Here is an 18,875-nt window from a genome sequence, read left to right on the forward strand (position 1 = left end):
ACATGGCTTTCAAAAGTCTAAATGTAAGTGTTCTCGTACATTTTTTCGCCTAATAAAGACAAATAAAAATGATTTAGTAAAGCTATTTCTAATTTCTAAGTCCCCCTTTTTTATGAGACATAAATCAAGGACAAGACTTGTATATCATTTCATTCTGACATATGAATTAAGTTTCCCGTCTTTAACCGAAAATTGTGTATTTCTTAGTAAATTAACTTATTTGAATTCAAATAAATAATAGCACCAAATATAATTAAATAATTCCACGGCGACCAATTTTTATTTGTCACCAACTTGAATATGTATTTTTAATGTGTGTATTAAATGCTCCCACTGATCCGAATAGACAGTCACACCTGGCAAGGTGTGCCCTAGAGGCGTGGTTAAATACCGAAGTGCAAATAACAATTTACCTTTCAACAAGCCATCTACGAGTATTGCCACAGAACCGTGAATACACACATCGTATAAACCTAGTCATAGCAGAGATAGTAAAAGGTCAATAATAGTACACCAACATATTGTCTTGACAGATTATTGTACTTTAATTTGTTCACCTTATCAGTCCGAAAATGCATTTATTAAAAATAAATTTATAACTTTTTGTGTTGTCTACAAAAATAATTCGAATATATACGTTTAACATAGATAATTTATCTCACGAATGAGTACAATTGAACGTCTGTGCGTTTTATCTTCTTATTATCGGATGGTTATTAGATAAAGCATAAGTCATCGGCGCGCTTACGATTACGTTAAAATATGATTAAAAACAAAGACTTTTAATGATTGTATTTTAAATCCCGGCATGCAAAAATCAGGAGAAAACGTCACGACCTACAGGAAGTAGTTGATATTTTTTCATTAATTATTGAATTTCTCCTTTATTACTGCACATATAGCGATAAAACTTTGTGAATATATATATGATGTCATAATGAACATATTTAAACCATAAGTAAAAAATCGTGAATTTTCCCTTTAATTGCAGCTCTGAAAATATTCTGATTTCAATCATTGTTAGTTTCTTCAGAAACATAAATACAGAATATATTTGGTATATATTTCTTTCATTCCGATTGAATTAAATACGTTTAATAAGAATATTATCTTTCTGTTTTCCGATCTAATATTAATAGTTTAACCAGAATGTTTTCCATGTAAGTCTATAATGAAATACACAGTCAGTATCCCAGGGTTAAATCTTCAAACATAATTAGTTTACATGTTATCGAGGCAACGTTATAATTGACCCAGATACACACAGTGTACAGTGGTCGTTTTAAAACAATTATTGCGTCGTCAAGGGCCATTAAGGGAGCATATCAAAGCCGTAGATAACATACTGTTTAGACCTGTATAAATTACCGAAAACTTTCGAGACGTTCCGAGAATTTTATACTGACTTCCGGCCGAGAGATATCGAGTGGCCCATAGACACATCCAAAACTCGCCAATATATAAGCATGAACCCCCTGAGGGGTTCATGCAAAAAACATACAGGATATATAGATTTTTGTCACACCTAAATTACCATTTTAGCAATTATAAAGTGGTCGTTCTTCTTAACTTAAAACAATGATCACTTAAGCCTACCGGTAATTATAAAGCCTATCAAATATGTAATAAAACCTTGTTTTTTATTTTTTAAATCTTTAATACTTTAAGCTCTTTAACATTACTCTAGTCCAGCGCACTTTAGCGAGATAAACCATCGTACTTTAGCGAACAAACAGCCATCGCACTTTAGCATGATACACCATCGTACTTTAGCGTAGACCATCGCACTTTAGCGTGACCATCGCACTTTAGAGTACCATCGCACTTTAGAGTCCTACATATATATATATATATATATATATATATATTCTTTTTTTCACCGTTGTTAACTAAAGGCAGTTTGTTTGTTGATAGGTTATACGCAATTTGGAGGTTACACAATCCATCATTATATGCTTAGAATACGTCGAGAGAAAAATTATATCAATAGATTTATATATTTTTTTTAAAATGAAGATAATTTCTTCAAAAACAAATTACAAAATAATGCTGACAAAAACTGCACTTTTTAAATTTCAATAATCAATGCGCTTTTCTATATTCCTATTCATCATGAACGCTCGAAGTCTTATACTTGAAAGCCGAGGATGTATAAGGACATACACATTTAAAAAGATCAATAACCTTAAAGAACTTATAAGACAAAAGCCAAATACATATAAGGTCAGTTTTTGCTTTTTAGGGAGTTTTAGTCGATATAACCTTACTCGACCAGTTGGTTATTGCTTCGCATTTTAAGCTTTTAATATCATACGATGTCCATGCCATCTTGAATTTATTTCAAAACAAAAAGTAAATAACAAAAAATTCAAATTCAAAGTAAAGTCCTTAAATAAATGGTTGAATCAAAAGCTCAAACACTCCAAACAAATGGAAAACAAGTGTCATATTCCGGACTTGGCACATACATTTTTTAAGGTAGAAAATGGTAGATTGAACCTGGTTTGATAGCTAGCAAACCTCTCGCTTGTATGGCAGTCGCATTGACATAAAAGCCAAAAAAGTAAAAAATTGTCAACAATAGGTAGTTCTAATTGTTTTCCGTATGATACAGTAAAAAACGTTGGACTAATCAAATATTGTGATGAGATATATTCTACCAGGTGTGTTAACCAGATGTGGATTCTGAAAAAATCGAAAGATCTACTGCTTAATCTTCGATCATAATCTTTGCAATTTTGCAGCAAGATAAAGACTTTTAATTTTTCTATGCTTTACACTACTATTCTCAATTATCAATTTCCCATTCTCAGCAGTAACATATCATCTGCTCCTTCGTATATGGTGTTTACATATCTCAATTGATACGGTATTCTCCTGCATGTTCACACTTTACGGACTTCATATACAGGAGTATGCTTCTAACGTAGAAACTGCTCCAACAAATGACACTCCGTAAATTTTACGGACACCATCACGAATTGGTTGGTCCATACGATGTATCTTTGTCCAAACTAACTATAGACATTTTTACCACGTGTTAGATTGTGGTTTTTTCATTACGTCGTCTGATCTTTTTATTACCAAACGTGATTTATTCCCGATTGTGACTGTTTTGCTAAGTGTGAATTCGCATTGCTAGAAGACGTGTCACGGTACTTTTCCATCCTAAATTCATTTATTTAGTTTTGATGTTATATTTGTAATTGTCATCGGATTTTGTCATATGTCTTAACGTTTGTAAATCTTTTTTTTCTGTTGTATTCGTGTGTTATGGTAAGGTTATTAATCATCCAGTTCATCTATTAGATTTTAGTTTGGATCAAGGAAATTTACACGATATATTTGGTTTACAGTTTGATTCAGAAGAAACACCGACATAGCTAGATAATACAATTAATTATCTGACTACTACTACAATTTGATATTAATTAGTATTGCAAATTTCACTGTTATTAATAAATGTTAGATAAGTCATACAAATCTAATCGTGAATTTCATCCAAATTCTTTCTTAATTTTGGGAACTGGTTTTAGAAATTCAAATGTGACATCACTTTGTACTTTGAGCGTTGCACTTGATTTGGATAACACGGCTGTGTATCTTTGTAATGTATCCGTTTTCATTCTGTAGCTAGTCACCACTTCATTTTAATCATGTATATCTATTATATAGTCATTTTATAAAATTGACTGTTTGCAAAAGCATGAATTATTCTTAATAATAAGGATGTTCTTTTCCCAGGCGGATTGCCCTGGTCGTATTGTTCACAACTTTTACGAACTTTAATTTGGTCCTCGGTTATCTTCAACTTTGTACTTGTTTTGGCTTTTAAACTTTTTTCATCTGAGCGTTGCTGGTTAGTCTTGTGTGGACGTGGCGCGCGTGAAGCGTTTTAAATTTTGAACTTGGTACCTTTTGTTGGCTATTATTCGTTTGGTTCTCTGTCCTATATTTGCTCCCAATTAATTGTTTTGTAGTCCTGTCATGTAAAGTTGCCTTTTTAATGTTATAATTATCATTGCCATTAAAGCGGGAGGTTTGGCATGCCCCAACGCCAGGTTCAACCCACCAGTTTTTCTTCTTAAAATGTCTTGTACCAAGCCAAGAAAATGGCCATTGTTATATTATAGTTTGTTTCTGAGTGAGTTACATTTTAATGTTGTGTTTCTGTTGTGTCGTAGTTCTCTATTATTTGATACGTTTCCCTCATTTTAGGTTGTAACCCGGATTTGTTTTTTCTCTATCGATTTATGAATTTCGAACAGCGGTATACTTCTGTTGCCTTTATTTTACATTCATTTTATAAAATGGTTTTTCATTATCATTTATCTTTGAAATTATAATTCCAAACCATAAACATTCCAACAAAATGTCATCCAATGAAACGGTGCCATCTGTTGTGTCGGAATTGAAAACGAATTGGAAAGATTTGAGAAGATTAAATTCAAAGACCTTTCATCGTGCAAAAGTTTACAACATTTTACTCATCTATCCTTTATATAAGTTTACGACACTTTGAATTTTTCGAAATACCGATCGTTTTCTACGCGACAGTTTTTGGAAAACTCTTTTGGAATTTTGGATCCTCAATGCTCTTTAACTTGCACTGCTGCTTAATATATACACACCCACGTAGTCAGCACTCCTATGTTTACCTTTAATATCATTGATATTATTATTCTGTAAATAATCTGATTAAATATCGTAGGAGTATTTGAAATGCTTAGAATTTCCTACCTACCTTAGATGTATTTACGAAAAAAATAAAATTACAAAAATACTGAGCTGCGAGGAAAATTCTAAACGGAATGTCTCTTATCAAATGGAAAAATCAAAAGCTCAAACACATCAAACGAATGGATAACAACTGTCATGTTCCTGACTTGGTACAGGGATTTCTCTGTGTAGAAATATAGCTCCCTTTAACTCAAGTGTATTTTTTCTTATTTTTTTTCCTTTCTCGTTCATTTCTAAGTTTTTATGGGGTTGAATGAAAAAAGAGAGTTTAAATCAACGTTTGAATCTTTTATAAGTCACCTACAAACGAAGTCGAAGGGAACTTAAGCTTTGCGCTCCGTCCATCTACCTGTCTGTCCATCTGTCAGCAAATAAGTTTTCCGCACCTTTATGAGTAATGGTACTTGAGCTTTACAAATTCACTCAAATAATCAATTTTCCGAACTTTGTTTTTGTCATGCTTGAAGATATTGATTTGATGATTGATTTCTAGTTTTATTTATGTATTATTGTCATTTTGTTTATTTTCTTTGGTTACATCTTCTGACATCAGACTCGGACTTCTCTTGAACTGAATTTTAATGTGCGTATTGTTATGCGTTTACTTTTCTACATTGGTTAGAGGTATAGGGGGAGGGTTGAGATCTCACAAACATGTTTAACCCCGCCGCATTTTTGCGCCTGTCCCAAGTCAGGAGCCTCTGGCCTTTGCTAGTCTTGTATTATTTTAATTTTAGTTTCTTGTGTACAATTTGGAAATTAATATGGCGTTCATTATCACTGGACTAGTATATATTTGTTTAGGGGCCAGCTGAAGGACGCCTCCGGGTGCGGGAATTTCTCGCTACATTGAAGACCTGTTGGTGACCCTCTGCTGTTGTTTTTTATTTGATCGGGTTGTTGTCTCTTTGACACATTTCCCATTTCCATTCTCAATTTTATTATCATGACACGTTAAAGATCAAGTTCGATTTTTGTTTCGGTCTGCTGATTTTGTGCAGTGTTATGGTCTTTGGATATAATCAATTTTCCATATTTTTTTCGTCATGACTGAAGATATTGATTTGATATTTGTTATCATGAGAAGTTAAAGATCAAGTTAGCATTTTGTTTCAGCACAATGCATTTATAATCGGAAGCGGACTATGTATCGCCAGACAAATGATTATTTTTACTAATTTTTATATGGAAATAGTGAATAGGCTAGATGTTCAAAAAGTTAATATGTACGGTATTTGGAATATCTCTTGACTTATCCATAGGTATATGAATGTATATCGGCCTAATTTATGAGCTGCAAAGTGCAATTTTTCTGAATATTGGATATAATTTTTGGACATGTACTGCACGGTACACACAAAAAGATTTTAAGAAAATAAAACAGTTTGATACTGAATGTGACAAAACGTTATAAAGAACACATAAGAAACTAATTGTGGTCTGTGCTCATGTATATTCAGTGTTTCGTAAAAAAATGTTGTGTAATCATGCAACATCCTTTTGTATAAACATCGAAAATACCTTTTCAAGGTCACCTACTAATTATTTAAATTTTTTTGCATCAATGAAATTATCTTGATTATTACGGTATTTTAATATTTCAAGGTAAAATACATAAAATAAAAGATCTGTGAAATGTTCTGGAAAAATTTATATGAGACAAAAACGGCGTTAATACATTGCAAGCATTATAATGAGATTTTCTTCAATCTTTAAACAATGCTTTTGTAATATTAGATTTAACAATACATTTGCAAGAAAAACTTTCCGTAAAAAAGCAAATAACAGAACAAATCGACAAAGATTATTATGAGTTGGCCTAACATCAAATTTTTCAAATAAAAAGAAGCAATCATCAACCAGGAACAAATAACAAATTATGTAGGCAAAATTCTATTTTTTTCTGTGACCAATATTTCGTTACCTATAAGTAACAACATTTTTTGATCATATAATTACAGATTTCACTCCACCTTTGATGACTCAGCTCAAAGATCAAACACTCAAATGTGGTGCAGATTTTAACCCAAACATAACAGGCATCCCAAATGTTACCGACAATAGTCCTAATGGAACGAACATTGTTTACACAGACAGTGTAGCAAATAACTGTGGAATCAAACGAACTTGGACAAAGATTATTATGAGTTGGCCTAACATCAAATTTTTCAAATAAAAAGAAGCAATCATCAACCAGGAACAAATAACAAATTATGTAGGCAAAATTCTATTTTTTTCTGTGACCAATATTTCGTTACCTATAAGTAACAACATTTTTTGATCATATAATTACAGATTTCACTCCACCTTTGATGACTCAGCTCAAAGATCAAACACTCAAATGTGGTGCAGATTTTAACCCAAACATAACAGGCATCCCAAATGTTACCGACAATAGTCCTAATGGAACGAACATTGTTTACACAGACAGTGTAGCAAATAACTGTGGAATCAAACGAACTTGGACGGTAACTGATGCTGCAGGGAATGAAGCAAGTCAAATACAAACAATCTTATTTGAATCTCCGACACCAATAAGGTTATTATTTGCAAAAGAGGCAGTGGTTGCTTGTGGAGATATTGATGAGTTTACAAAGGGCATGAAACAATTCATTTCAAAACATGTAAAGCATCCATGCGGAATACCATTTAAAAGAATTTATTATACAGATTTAAACATTCTTAACAACTGTGGTATAACAATTAACCGAATGTGGCACCTTGAAGATAGTTGTGGAAGTATTACAAATGGCACACAGCAAATTAAAATTTTGCAGATGGAGGTACCAGTGACACCTAAAAATGGTCAATTGAATGTAGAATTACAGTCAACATTACGATGGCCATCCTATCCAAAAGCAAACAAATATGAAATATATTTGTGGCTTTATGGTCAGGAAAAACCTAAACAGCCATTTACTATACAATGGTATACATATTGGACAACACCAAACTTAATACCTAATACAAAATATTCATGGCAGGTTGAAATTGATATTGGACAAAATGACACTATTCCTAGTCCCAAATGGTCATTTAAAACCAGAAAAGTTCCAGATTTGACAGTAGAAAGTGTAGTAGTTCAAAGGGTTGCATTCTCTGGACAATCTTTTGTTGTACAATGGACAGTTCGTAACATTGGCAGTGGTATTACAGACACTCCCAGTTGGTATGACTATGTTTATTATTCATTTACTGACAGTTTAGCAGACGCAAAAAGACTCGGACATTCAACATATGTAAGACAGAGGAACATCCTATTTTCAAACGATGGATACACGTCACAAACAAAGGTATTTAACTATATATATGCATGTATATTTACTTTACGTTTAGGGTTTATGAATATGAAAGCACACACATTTTAAACATTTTAAATGCCTTAAATGCTTTTAAGTTCATAAGCTTATTCTATTAAATTATGTAGTTTTCGTCACGCTTTTCTAAATTTGCAGGAATACTACCTTCATCAGGAACCAAGGACATTGAAGAGCATTAAACCAAACAAATGGCACTAAAAATTATAACCAAATCCATCTAAGGCCAACTTTGCCTCAGGGAGTTGAAACCTAAGTTTCTGTATAATTTCAAAATCTATTTCCGGGCAGTTTATGATATTTTGTTATAAATTATGTCAGTACCGAGGGTTTCATCAGTTCACTGAGTAGTCAGTTCTTCGGTACTGACATAATTTATAACAAAATATCATAAACTGCCCGGAAATAGAAAAAAATTACGAAAAACGAAAAACAAATATATTATACAACAACAAACGACAACCCCTGAATTACATGCTCTTATACACTATATTAAAACATTCATCTGTTTACGACTATGGAAAATCAAATTATCTTCCATTTAGGTGACTTTACAGAAAAGCGACATAGGCTTGTTGCGGGTATTTGTGGTAACTGGATATTATGACTACAACCGAACAAACAATGACCGTGCCAGCGATCATCGTGTAGATGTTAAACTAACTCCGCCCCCGGATTTACAGGTCGATTCAATAATAATTCCAGATACTACTTACTCAGGTATGTACTCTATATATATATATATGTAATAGTTTATAAATAATGAAAGATTTTTGAAAATTGTCGGTCAAGTATTGTACTCTTCATGTGTGAGTTATATATTTGTTTACGGCTATCGTTCTTCATTCGTTTGAATTGAGATATTTCCCGTGGAAAATATATTCAAAACTGATAAAAGTAGTTATAAAACAGGTTCTTGTTATCTTGAATTTAGATATATCTAATTTGGTAATATATGCACGTAATATCATTTGCCGGTTTTAAGGGTGGGGTTCCGTAATATTAGATAAAGACATTGTTGAGCTATTAATTCATCAATGGTGTTCACAATAACTACAGCACACCGTGTTTACTGTTAATTGTCCTATTTATGCACATGAATAATAAAGAGTCTAAAGTGAATTTTAATATAATGATGTGTCGGAAATTTTTGTTGTATGCAAATTTCAAATTTCAATATTGTTATCAAATTATAGCATATCATTATGTTATCGAACGTTGTTTGCAAGAAATGAGAACACGTTACTGTGAGCTATCAAATCCGTATTAGAGTTTTGTCTTAGAATGAAATTCAAAACAGTGTAGCTGTGGCCATTGATTGACACATTAAAATCATCCATTGACTGGGACAATTTAGGTGAACGTTTGTATGTAACGACCAATGCTCACTATGTACTTTTTAAAGACACTTAAACTATGGGGTCACCAAAGGTTCTCAACACCTAAATAAAGTTATTCGAAAAATTAATCAGAAATAACACGATATTTTGATTTATATCAATTATATAAATCAAAACACAAAGGTTATTCCTGATTAATTTTTCGAATTATTTTATAATTAAAGGCGTTAAGAAACCTTTGGTGACCCCACAGTTGAAATGTCTATCGTAGGTACGTCGTGAACAGTGGTCGTTACAGACAAACGTTCACATAAATTGTCCCAGTCAATGGATGATTTTAATGTGTCAATCAATGGCCACAGCTACACTGTTTTGAATTTCATTCTATTTATACGAAGGAATTTAGTGAAGAATTACTTTAGATTCGGACAAGCTGGCGAGGGAGAATTAATCCAATGTTAAATGAAACTTTGAAATACAAATGTGTTTCCGTATCATGTACTGTATAATTATTTTATATTTATTTATTTATTATTATTGCATTGATAGGAACTTCTCTAGATGTTATTTTTACTGTTCGTAACCATGGAGATGGCGCTACCATTGTTGACTCCTGGATCGATGATATATACTGGTCTGATGATGAAATCTTAGGTAATTTGTAACACTTGCAGTGTTAAACTTTTATTTATTCCTAAATAGATAATTAAAAAGAATAGAGTAAAAGGCATAAGAATCTACACAAAAATTGATTTTAACATTAAATTGGCATCATAAAACGTTTTATAGTGTATAACCAAAAGACTGAACAGCAGAAAATAGCTAAAAAGACCACCAATGGGTCTCCTACACAGCGTGAACATCCCGTACCCGAATCTGGCTTCAGCTGGGCTCTTAACAAACGAACGAATGAATGAATGAATGAATGATTGAATGAATAAACAAATACATATATCTCATAGTAACAAGTAATAAAATTTCGATTGAAAGTGATTAAATACGTTGCCTTAAATTAATTAAAAAAAAGTTTATTAACAAAAGTTCAGAAGAGTTAGATGTAGTTGTGGAACAAATATTTCATCAGGATCAAATGATAAAATAACACGTCACTTGATTTCAGATTGGCGAGATATTCGCCTGAAAAGACACTACAGAAACGGCAAGTTGTCTCCGGATGAAAAATATACGGTTCAGTTATCAGTCTTTGTACCTAGAAATATTTATGGCAATTATACTATTATAGTTCACTGCGATAGTTCCAATACTGTTTACGAACATGGAATGGATGAAAACAACAAGGTTTTTAAGGCAAGAAATTTTGACATTTAATATCAAAACACATTTACTTTGTTCTTGAGCATTTTCATAATCTTTAATGAAAAATTTGCCTAGCTACTAGATTCGACAAAAAGATTCTTTGCACTTGTCTCCCGCTAACCCTTATATACAAATATGAGCTACACCAATCGGTGTGGAAATATTTGTCATAAAAAGTAGTCGATGATGCTAACCATTCTTATAACTACTATGAACATATAACCTGTATATTCAAGAGGGGGAAGGTCAAATGCATGTTTAACATATTTTCTTTGCAGTCATATAGTCAATGAGGATCGAAAATTCATCTATTGGTTGATGGTTTGTACATAAATTTACTATTGGCAATACAATAACAAATATTTGCTTTCAGAAAAGCCAATTTAAGCCAACCCGAGTCTTCATATTTTAATGACTTAAAGTTACAAAACTCAAAGTGATGATGTCGCAAAACACGAAAATGGAATACTGTAACAAAATAATCGGTGTACACATGCGATAATGCATTTTGTGATAAATTATGAAAGAGTTAGTCCTTTTATTTTGATATATAATTTTATCAGATGACTTCCGTCATTTAATACACTTACTTATAGGTATAAGTAAAGTTATCACTGTGTCTAAACCACACCGGCAAAATTTGCTCGGACTCGATGGTATCTAACATCCGGCACAATGACGGAACACCAATAGACAAAAGAAAGGTAGGTTTCTCCTTATTTTTATTTTTTTATGATATCGAAGAATATATATACATATACAACTATTTTCTATTGTGAGATGCAATATTTTCTACAACCGTTCTATATTAACGGAGAAATAAGTCAAAATGCATGTCAAAATGACGAAGGTTCACTCTTGCCTCGAAATTGTGTAATTTCTCGTTAAATTGTTCACATTGTACGGAAAGAAAGGTACGGGAAGATAGATATTGACACGGAGATTGCAAATTTAGTTATTATGAGCCTCTCAATAATTGTATTTCTGTATATGGAACGAAAGAAAAGGGTCATGTCAAATTAAAATAAACCGGTTTCGTCAATGTTGTTACTACACAATCACCCGGTTTCGTCTATATATATCACCGGTTTTTTTTTGGTTTTTTTTTTTAACAAGCAATTTATGAAAAGAAACTTTGGCACGGATCTGAACATTGTCTTTCGAGAATTTAAATATATATTTATTGTAAAGTAAACTTGGCGTGTTAAAATCTATTTTAAACGGGCACTTTTGGACATAGTTAATTATGATAATACACATTTTCCTAATGAAAGGCGTATCCCTTATTTCACTTAACTTCAAACTAAATTTAAATGGAATATAAATACTGAATAGCAAACACTGGTATCTAATTATTTTGTAACATTATTATATTTTCTTTGTTTATAATAGTAGTATGTAAAGATGAAAAATAAAAAGATGTGTTTTGATTGTGCCATAATTTTAATTTACTATACTATATTATATACTTACTTTACAATATTTACTATCAATTGTTAATACATTTATGCATTCAATCATTGACGAACAGTCCCAAACCGACTATAGTCTATACTGTTCTGCACAAATTAATCATGCATGCAGTCCTGCCAGATTTTCTGGTACTATATATACTATGTTACTTGCGCACTAAAGCGAGTTTTCACACTTAAGCATCCATAACATAGCAGTGAGATTTGTAACTTTCTCCCCGTTTCTGGTAGGCACATTTATTTTCATAGGCATGTTTTTCACATTATTTTTACAGTTCAAATTCATTTTTTGTACAGTTCAAATTCAATTGAAACTTCAAGATAACTTTCGAAAACAATATCTGACAGTTTTGTATTTTCAATGTGAATAAAAGTTGGTTTGCAAAACATGACCGTCATTTATATCTAGGTCTTATTAAGAAGAAGTGACGGTAACCACTTATCCCATAAACATTGACAATGAGACAACTTTCTTTTAGACACAAAAATTATGTAGAATTAATTAAGTTTAGGTCAGCGTATGCCTTAAACAATAAGAAAAACACACAAACTGCATGAAAGCAAGCTATAACAGGGCCCTTAATTATAAATGTAAAACAATTCAAACAAGAAAACTACCTGCCTATTTTATGTTCAAAACGCATATGGTATAAAGCAACCAAAGACAACCATGGAATTACAAGCGTGTGATTCGGGAATGGACTGAGTCAAAGTGTTGTCGCTGACACAAACAGTACAACAAAAGTACAAATAATAAAAAATGATGAAAAAAACTTAACTCGTCCGATGACAGAGCCTGTATAGTAAATGAGCGCGATGTGTGCCAAAACTTGTATCATAGTTAAAATTATCCCTTAAATATAATAAATATACATGTATTCGCAGTTTACTATGAAGTCCACTATCACTGAACTTGTATAAATATTTATTAAGGGGTCAGGTAAAGGACGCCACCGGATGCGGAAGTTTCTCGCTTCATTGAAGACCCATTGTGGCCATCGGCTGTTTTCTGCTCTATGGTCGGGTTGTTGTCGCTTGGAATTTGTATGAGCTTTTCATGTTGATAGACATACGCTCGGCGGTATGTAAAAGTTGTTCGAATTACGTCCACTTTGAAATAAACTGAATCCGCCTGTCCGTATATATTGTCAAAATATATTGACCAACGTCAGTGTACGATCATCATAACACAACGGCGACAGTACAGACTCGTTTTTTTTAGTAATGTTAACAAAATAATTATTATTGAATTTTGTCGATGAACTGAGACTATTATACTAATTTGTACATACATGTAGCAGTATAGTTACAATAAGGGATAAAAAAAAATATTTTAATGCATGGTAGTTGTAATCCTACATTCATTTTCTATGTCGATTATGCATGCATATACAGTTGTCTTATTATCAACCTTTATCCTTAAGAAGATTTATTTTAACGATTGTGGAAAAAATTACATACATAGAATGATTAGATTACTTATAAAGGTGCATGTTCATCCTTTTGTCCGAGAAAATCACATATCAATTGTGTGTTTCGATTTTTAAGACCGTTAACTTTAATTTCAAGTATAAACATGTTCAACATATTTTCCCATAACTCATATAGAAAACGCATATTTAGAGAGCCTTAATCTCAATATGCTGTTAAAAAATTTCGGAATGCAAAGTAAATTAAAATATTTGTGTTCTATAAGAGTAGGAATTCAAGTTTTTGCTTATTATTTATTTGAATCTGAGACTCGTATAAATAATAAGCCGTTGTCCGGTGAACGAACTTGTTTTCCAACGACCCACAAAACTCCTTTTGAACGCTGAAGTTAAATAATCAATTATAATGTAATGCAATTATGATTTTTTTTATTTGACCAAACCGGGTTATGCATTTTGAAATCTATGACGAAACCGGGTTGTATACATTGACGAAACCGGCCAGTTCCATTTTGACATGACCTATTTCTTTCGTTCCATACACAGAGGTACAATTATGGAGATGCTCATAATAACTAAATTTGCAATCTCCGTGTCAATATCTATCTTTCCGTACCTTTCTTTCCGTACAATGTGATCAATTTAACGAGAAATTAAACAATTTCGAGGCAAGGTTCACTCAATTCGTCATTTTGACATGCATTTTGACTTATTTCTCCGTTAATATAGAACCGTTGTAGAAAATATTGCATCTCACAATAGAAAATAGTTGTATATGTATATATATTCTTCGATATCATAAAAAAAATAAAAAGATAAGGAGAACCCTACCTTTCTTTTGTCTATTGGTGCTCCGTCATTGTGCCGGATGTTAGATACCATCGAGTCCGAGCAAATTTTGCCGGTGTGGTTTAGACACAGTGGTTATGTTACATATAACAAAAGGATATGCCAACTTGCCACAATAACTGGGAAAAGCACAGCGCAATAGAGGTGTAAATGGTTTATTTATATATTTATCAAGATGCTGTATAACTTGAGACCAAGCAATTTTGATGCAGGTATATATATGTTACCATACGGCCTTCAACAATGATAACTGTCAGTCAAGGTCGTTAAAAACTTCCTCTTGTTGTTCAACAATGAACAAAATCCTTGTAGTAAAGTAAGCTATCGGAATTGCCCCCGACATGGCAAATTGTTAAACGAACAATGGACTGATTTATGTCCAAAACAATAAATAGATGAAAAATATGAACATATTTGTTATACCTTTATCAAGAAAGGCTGAATATACCAAAGACATCTGCAAATTTAAACTCTGCGTCTTGTTCATGGATACATAATCTCATATATCATAGGAGTTGTCAGGGTTCAGGAATGAGGAAATACATATGTTAAAGTGCTATTTTTTATTTAGTTTTTGTCCCTTTTTTAAGCCAATCCATAGACATTATCATACTTTATTTACAGACCATTCCGGTTACATTGACCCCTCCGCCAGATCTTACAATAATGGAAATATTAACAGAAAAGACTCACTATTCAACCGGTGATATCATGGTAATAAAGTGGATAGTTAACAACAATGGATACAGATCACCATATGCCTTTTATTGGAGGGATGTAGTAGTAAGAGTTTTTACATTATGATTATTTCTACGTCCACAAAAACTAGCTTGAGTATCATAAAAGCAACTTGTCATATTTCTTTCATTCTTATTCGTAGATGGCACACAAATGTTTGGTGTCTGCTTTGAGACATTTTAAGAAGGAGGCGCTTTGCGAAGTTATCTTTAATCCTGTAGGTGATGGTTACAAATTGTAATTTTTATGCCATAATAATCAAGCCCTTACTACATGTTGTATACATATGGAGTTGAAAATCGATTTATGCCTATTGAAAAAATACTTCAATTGCCTTTATTGATAATGTCAGTTTCAGAGAATGTTTTCATTGATTTAGAATGATTCTTTATAAAGTTCATTTATCCCTTCCTAGGACAAGGTACTTGTAAATGGCACAGTTTAACCAACATTTCTCTAAAAAAAAGTATTTTCAATCTCAAGAACTGTAATTGTCTTAATTGCCTATTCGTTCGATCAACTGACTATTACCTCGCAGGAAACTGATAGAATAATTATTTCATACTTACAGAAATTGAATTCCTTGGCACACCCCGAGATGTACTATTACCTCGGTCAACAAACATATAATGCAAAACTGGAACCAAATATGTCATATACACGTTCAATACCTTATACTATTCCCGCCAATATCCTTTCTGGTACTTACAACGTCAGTGTCACGACAGATTACTATAATCAAGTTTATGAATTTCAAAATGAAGGCAATAATATTCTAAATAAGGAGATTACAATACAAAAATCGTTACCAGATTTATTCGTAAAAAACATGACAGTTGAATTAAAATCAAATGTGGCATTTAACAAAATAAGGGTTTCATGGAAAGTTCAAAATATTGGCGAAGGTAAAACACTTATATCAAGGTGGACGGATACACTCAGTGCTGTTATTGTCTCCAATTATGGATCAAAATACACATTAGGACAATTTTATGGTGGTTCAGACCATAGATTAAGTCATAATAAGAGTTATGTTATAAACCAGGAATTGGTGCTGCCACCATATGTCTATGGAAAGGTTTACTTCTTGATCAATATTGATTACTTTAGTCAAACTGCAGATGATAACAGCAATAATAATATCAAAATTACACCAATTGTCAATGTACCTCTCAAATCACCTGATTTGTACATATACAAACTTAATGTAATATCTGATGAAGTATACAGTGGTAGCCCACTTGAAATAGAGTGTTCAATTGGTAACCGAGGTGTTTCAATAAAGTCAAACCAAAGGTGGTTCCAAACCATTATTATATCCTCCACTAATTCACAATATACGGACATTGTTTCAGAAAGATCAGTACAATATGGACCATTGACATCGGAACAGATATCACACGTTACTATTTCACTTCAAATTCCTAAATCAGTTCATGGCAAAGTATACCTGCATTGTATTGTAGACACAATGGATGACATTTTTGAAGGTCGAGAGCCTATAAGATTAGAAAACAACCACAAAAGATTTTCACTTTTCGTTTACAGACCACCGTCTCCTGATCTATTAATTTCCTTTCTGAAAGTTTCTTTAGTGAACTCTTCATCAAGTCACACATTAGTTTCGTTGACCTGGTCTGTACGTAATACAGGAAATACTATGCCATTCCGGTCCAGCTGGTTAGATGCAGTTGGAATATCTCACCATAACAATTTACATATGTCAGATGTCGTTAGACATCTTGAAATACTTGGTACTTTTGAAATAATGTACGGACTTGAACCATCAGGTTCTTACTCTATTTCGAAAACAGTTGTTATTCCAAAGCACTATATGGGAGTATATTACATGTATATTGTCGCTGATTATGAAAATAACATCTTTGAATTTAATGGTGAGGAGAACAATATAGCATTTAGTAGCCCAATCGTTATACCACCGATTCCAATGCCCAAATTGAAAGTTATGTCCTTTTTGATTAGCGAACACACAGTAACACCTGGTAGTAGCATAGATGCATCTTTTCGTATTGAAAATATTGGATCAGTCCGTACCCGTCTGACATCATGGGAAGATTTAGTTTACATGCTATCAGAACAGCATGCATCGAAACAAGATATACTTAATTCAGGCTATCTTCTATCGACAACAGTTCATGTCGGAGCTTTATACCCTGGAGAGATATATTTAACAAATGTCTCAATCATTATTCCTAAAGGTGTAAACAACAAAATATTCCTTTACATCTTGTCTGTTGATAATGCTGAGACTGGTTCGGTTGTAGATTTGAATTCTCAAGTATCGCTGTATTACTTCTACAATAAAGCAATATCTATTGACAACGAAAATCTTCCTAATTTAGTTGTTTCTGCAAACGAAAGTATGGGAGTCCAAAAAGGTGGTCAACCACTTTTAATTACTTACTTCACTACAAACAATGGAGCTGCTGCTACATCAAGAGTATTCTACAACAGTTTTTATCTGAGTGAAGATTATCTCCTAGATGCGTTTGATTTAAAACTGAAGACTAAGTATTACTCAGAACCAATCGCACTTAATGAAACAGTTAATGATACAATTTCAGTAATACTACCATATGATTTAAAAAGCAGAAATTATTTCATAATAATTGAAGTAGACAGTGGAAATTCTGTTTACGAGATGGATGAAGTTGATAATGAGTTTGTTATTTCAATGTCAATAGAACAAACACTTAGCACTGACGTTGCTGTAGTCGACGTTGAATCAACAAAAAGTGTTTCTTATGGCGACAACTTACAAATTCGCTGGAAACTTCGTAATAATGGAACGAAACATGCAGATGGATATGCATGTGATTCTGTTTTTCTCTCATCCGACAGAAAATGGGATATAGATGACATGCAAATAGGACAAACTTCTTGTAGATTTATTACTTTACAGCCTTATCACCAGCTAGTAACAGACACGGACAAGGATTTTTCGTTAACAGGAAAAATACCGGAATTGTCTGAAGCCTCATATGTGGCAGTGGTAAAATCAAGGTCAAATATATTGGACAAAAATTTGGAAAACAATGTAGGATTTAGCGATAACGGAACATATATTAAAGTAAAGCATTTGCCACTTAACACAACAGTTAAGATAAGCATTGGTACAGACAATGCTCAGTTATTACTATACTATATATAAAAATATTAATTTTCGCGAACCATTTAGGTCACGGAAATTCCAAAATATGGCATCAGTAAGGAGAGTTGTGCAAATAATGTGAATACACAGAACCCCCATCCAAATTATCTTTAGCTAAAAGTATTCATCATTTTCTATTTTATATGTACTAACAACATTCCATTTTTCTATAATTTCGATTAAAATATTCCAAAATCTGAGTTAAAAAAAGTCAAATGCCCAAAATAAACATTGTCTGATTGGTTGAAGTACTGTGGCGTCAATGATAAGCATAGCAAGCCTCGATGTAAAGCACACGCTTCACATGAATAAGGAGAGTTTTACAAATAATGTGAATACACAGATCCTCCATCCTATTTATATTTTGCTGAAAATGTTGCAATGTTCATCATTTCTGTTTTGATTCTGCTAACAACATTCCATTTTTTCTTTAATTCCGATTTATATATGTGGAACCCGCAATAAAAATAGATGGCCTCAATGATTTAAACGCAACGCAA

The 18,875-nt window shown here is 32.5% G+C and overlaps 1 protein-coding gene across 1 annotated transcript in view; it reads left to right on the forward strand.

The window, feature by feature from the left end:
- LOC143066264 (uncharacterized) overlaps positions 1–18,375 on the forward strand; it is a 54,317-nt gene extending 35,942 nt beyond the window's left edge. The window contains exons 13-19 of the mRNA XM_076239258.1: positions 6,702–6,887; positions 7,036–8,033; positions 8,603–8,777; positions 9,947–10,051; positions 10,641–10,705; positions 15,090–15,248; positions 15,775–18,375. Of these exons, the coding sequence (XP_076095373.1) occupies positions 6,702–6,887; positions 7,036–8,033; positions 8,603–8,777; positions 9,947–10,051; positions 10,641–10,705; positions 15,090–15,248; positions 15,775–18,375 (4,289 nt within the window). The remainder of the gene's footprint in view (positions 1–6,701; positions 6,888–7,035; positions 8,034–8,602; positions 8,778–9,946; positions 10,052–10,640; positions 10,706–15,089; positions 15,249–15,774) is intronic.
- The last annotated feature ends 500 nt before the right edge of the window (positions 18,376–18,875 follow it).

The sequence above is a fragment of the Mytilus galloprovincialis genome, chromosome 3 (assembly GCF_965363235.1).
Source record: "Mytilus galloprovincialis chromosome 3, xbMytGall1.hap1.1, whole genome shotgun sequence".
Lineage (NCBI taxonomy): Eukaryota > Metazoa > Mollusca > Bivalvia > Mytilida > Mytilidae > Mytilus > Mytilus galloprovincialis.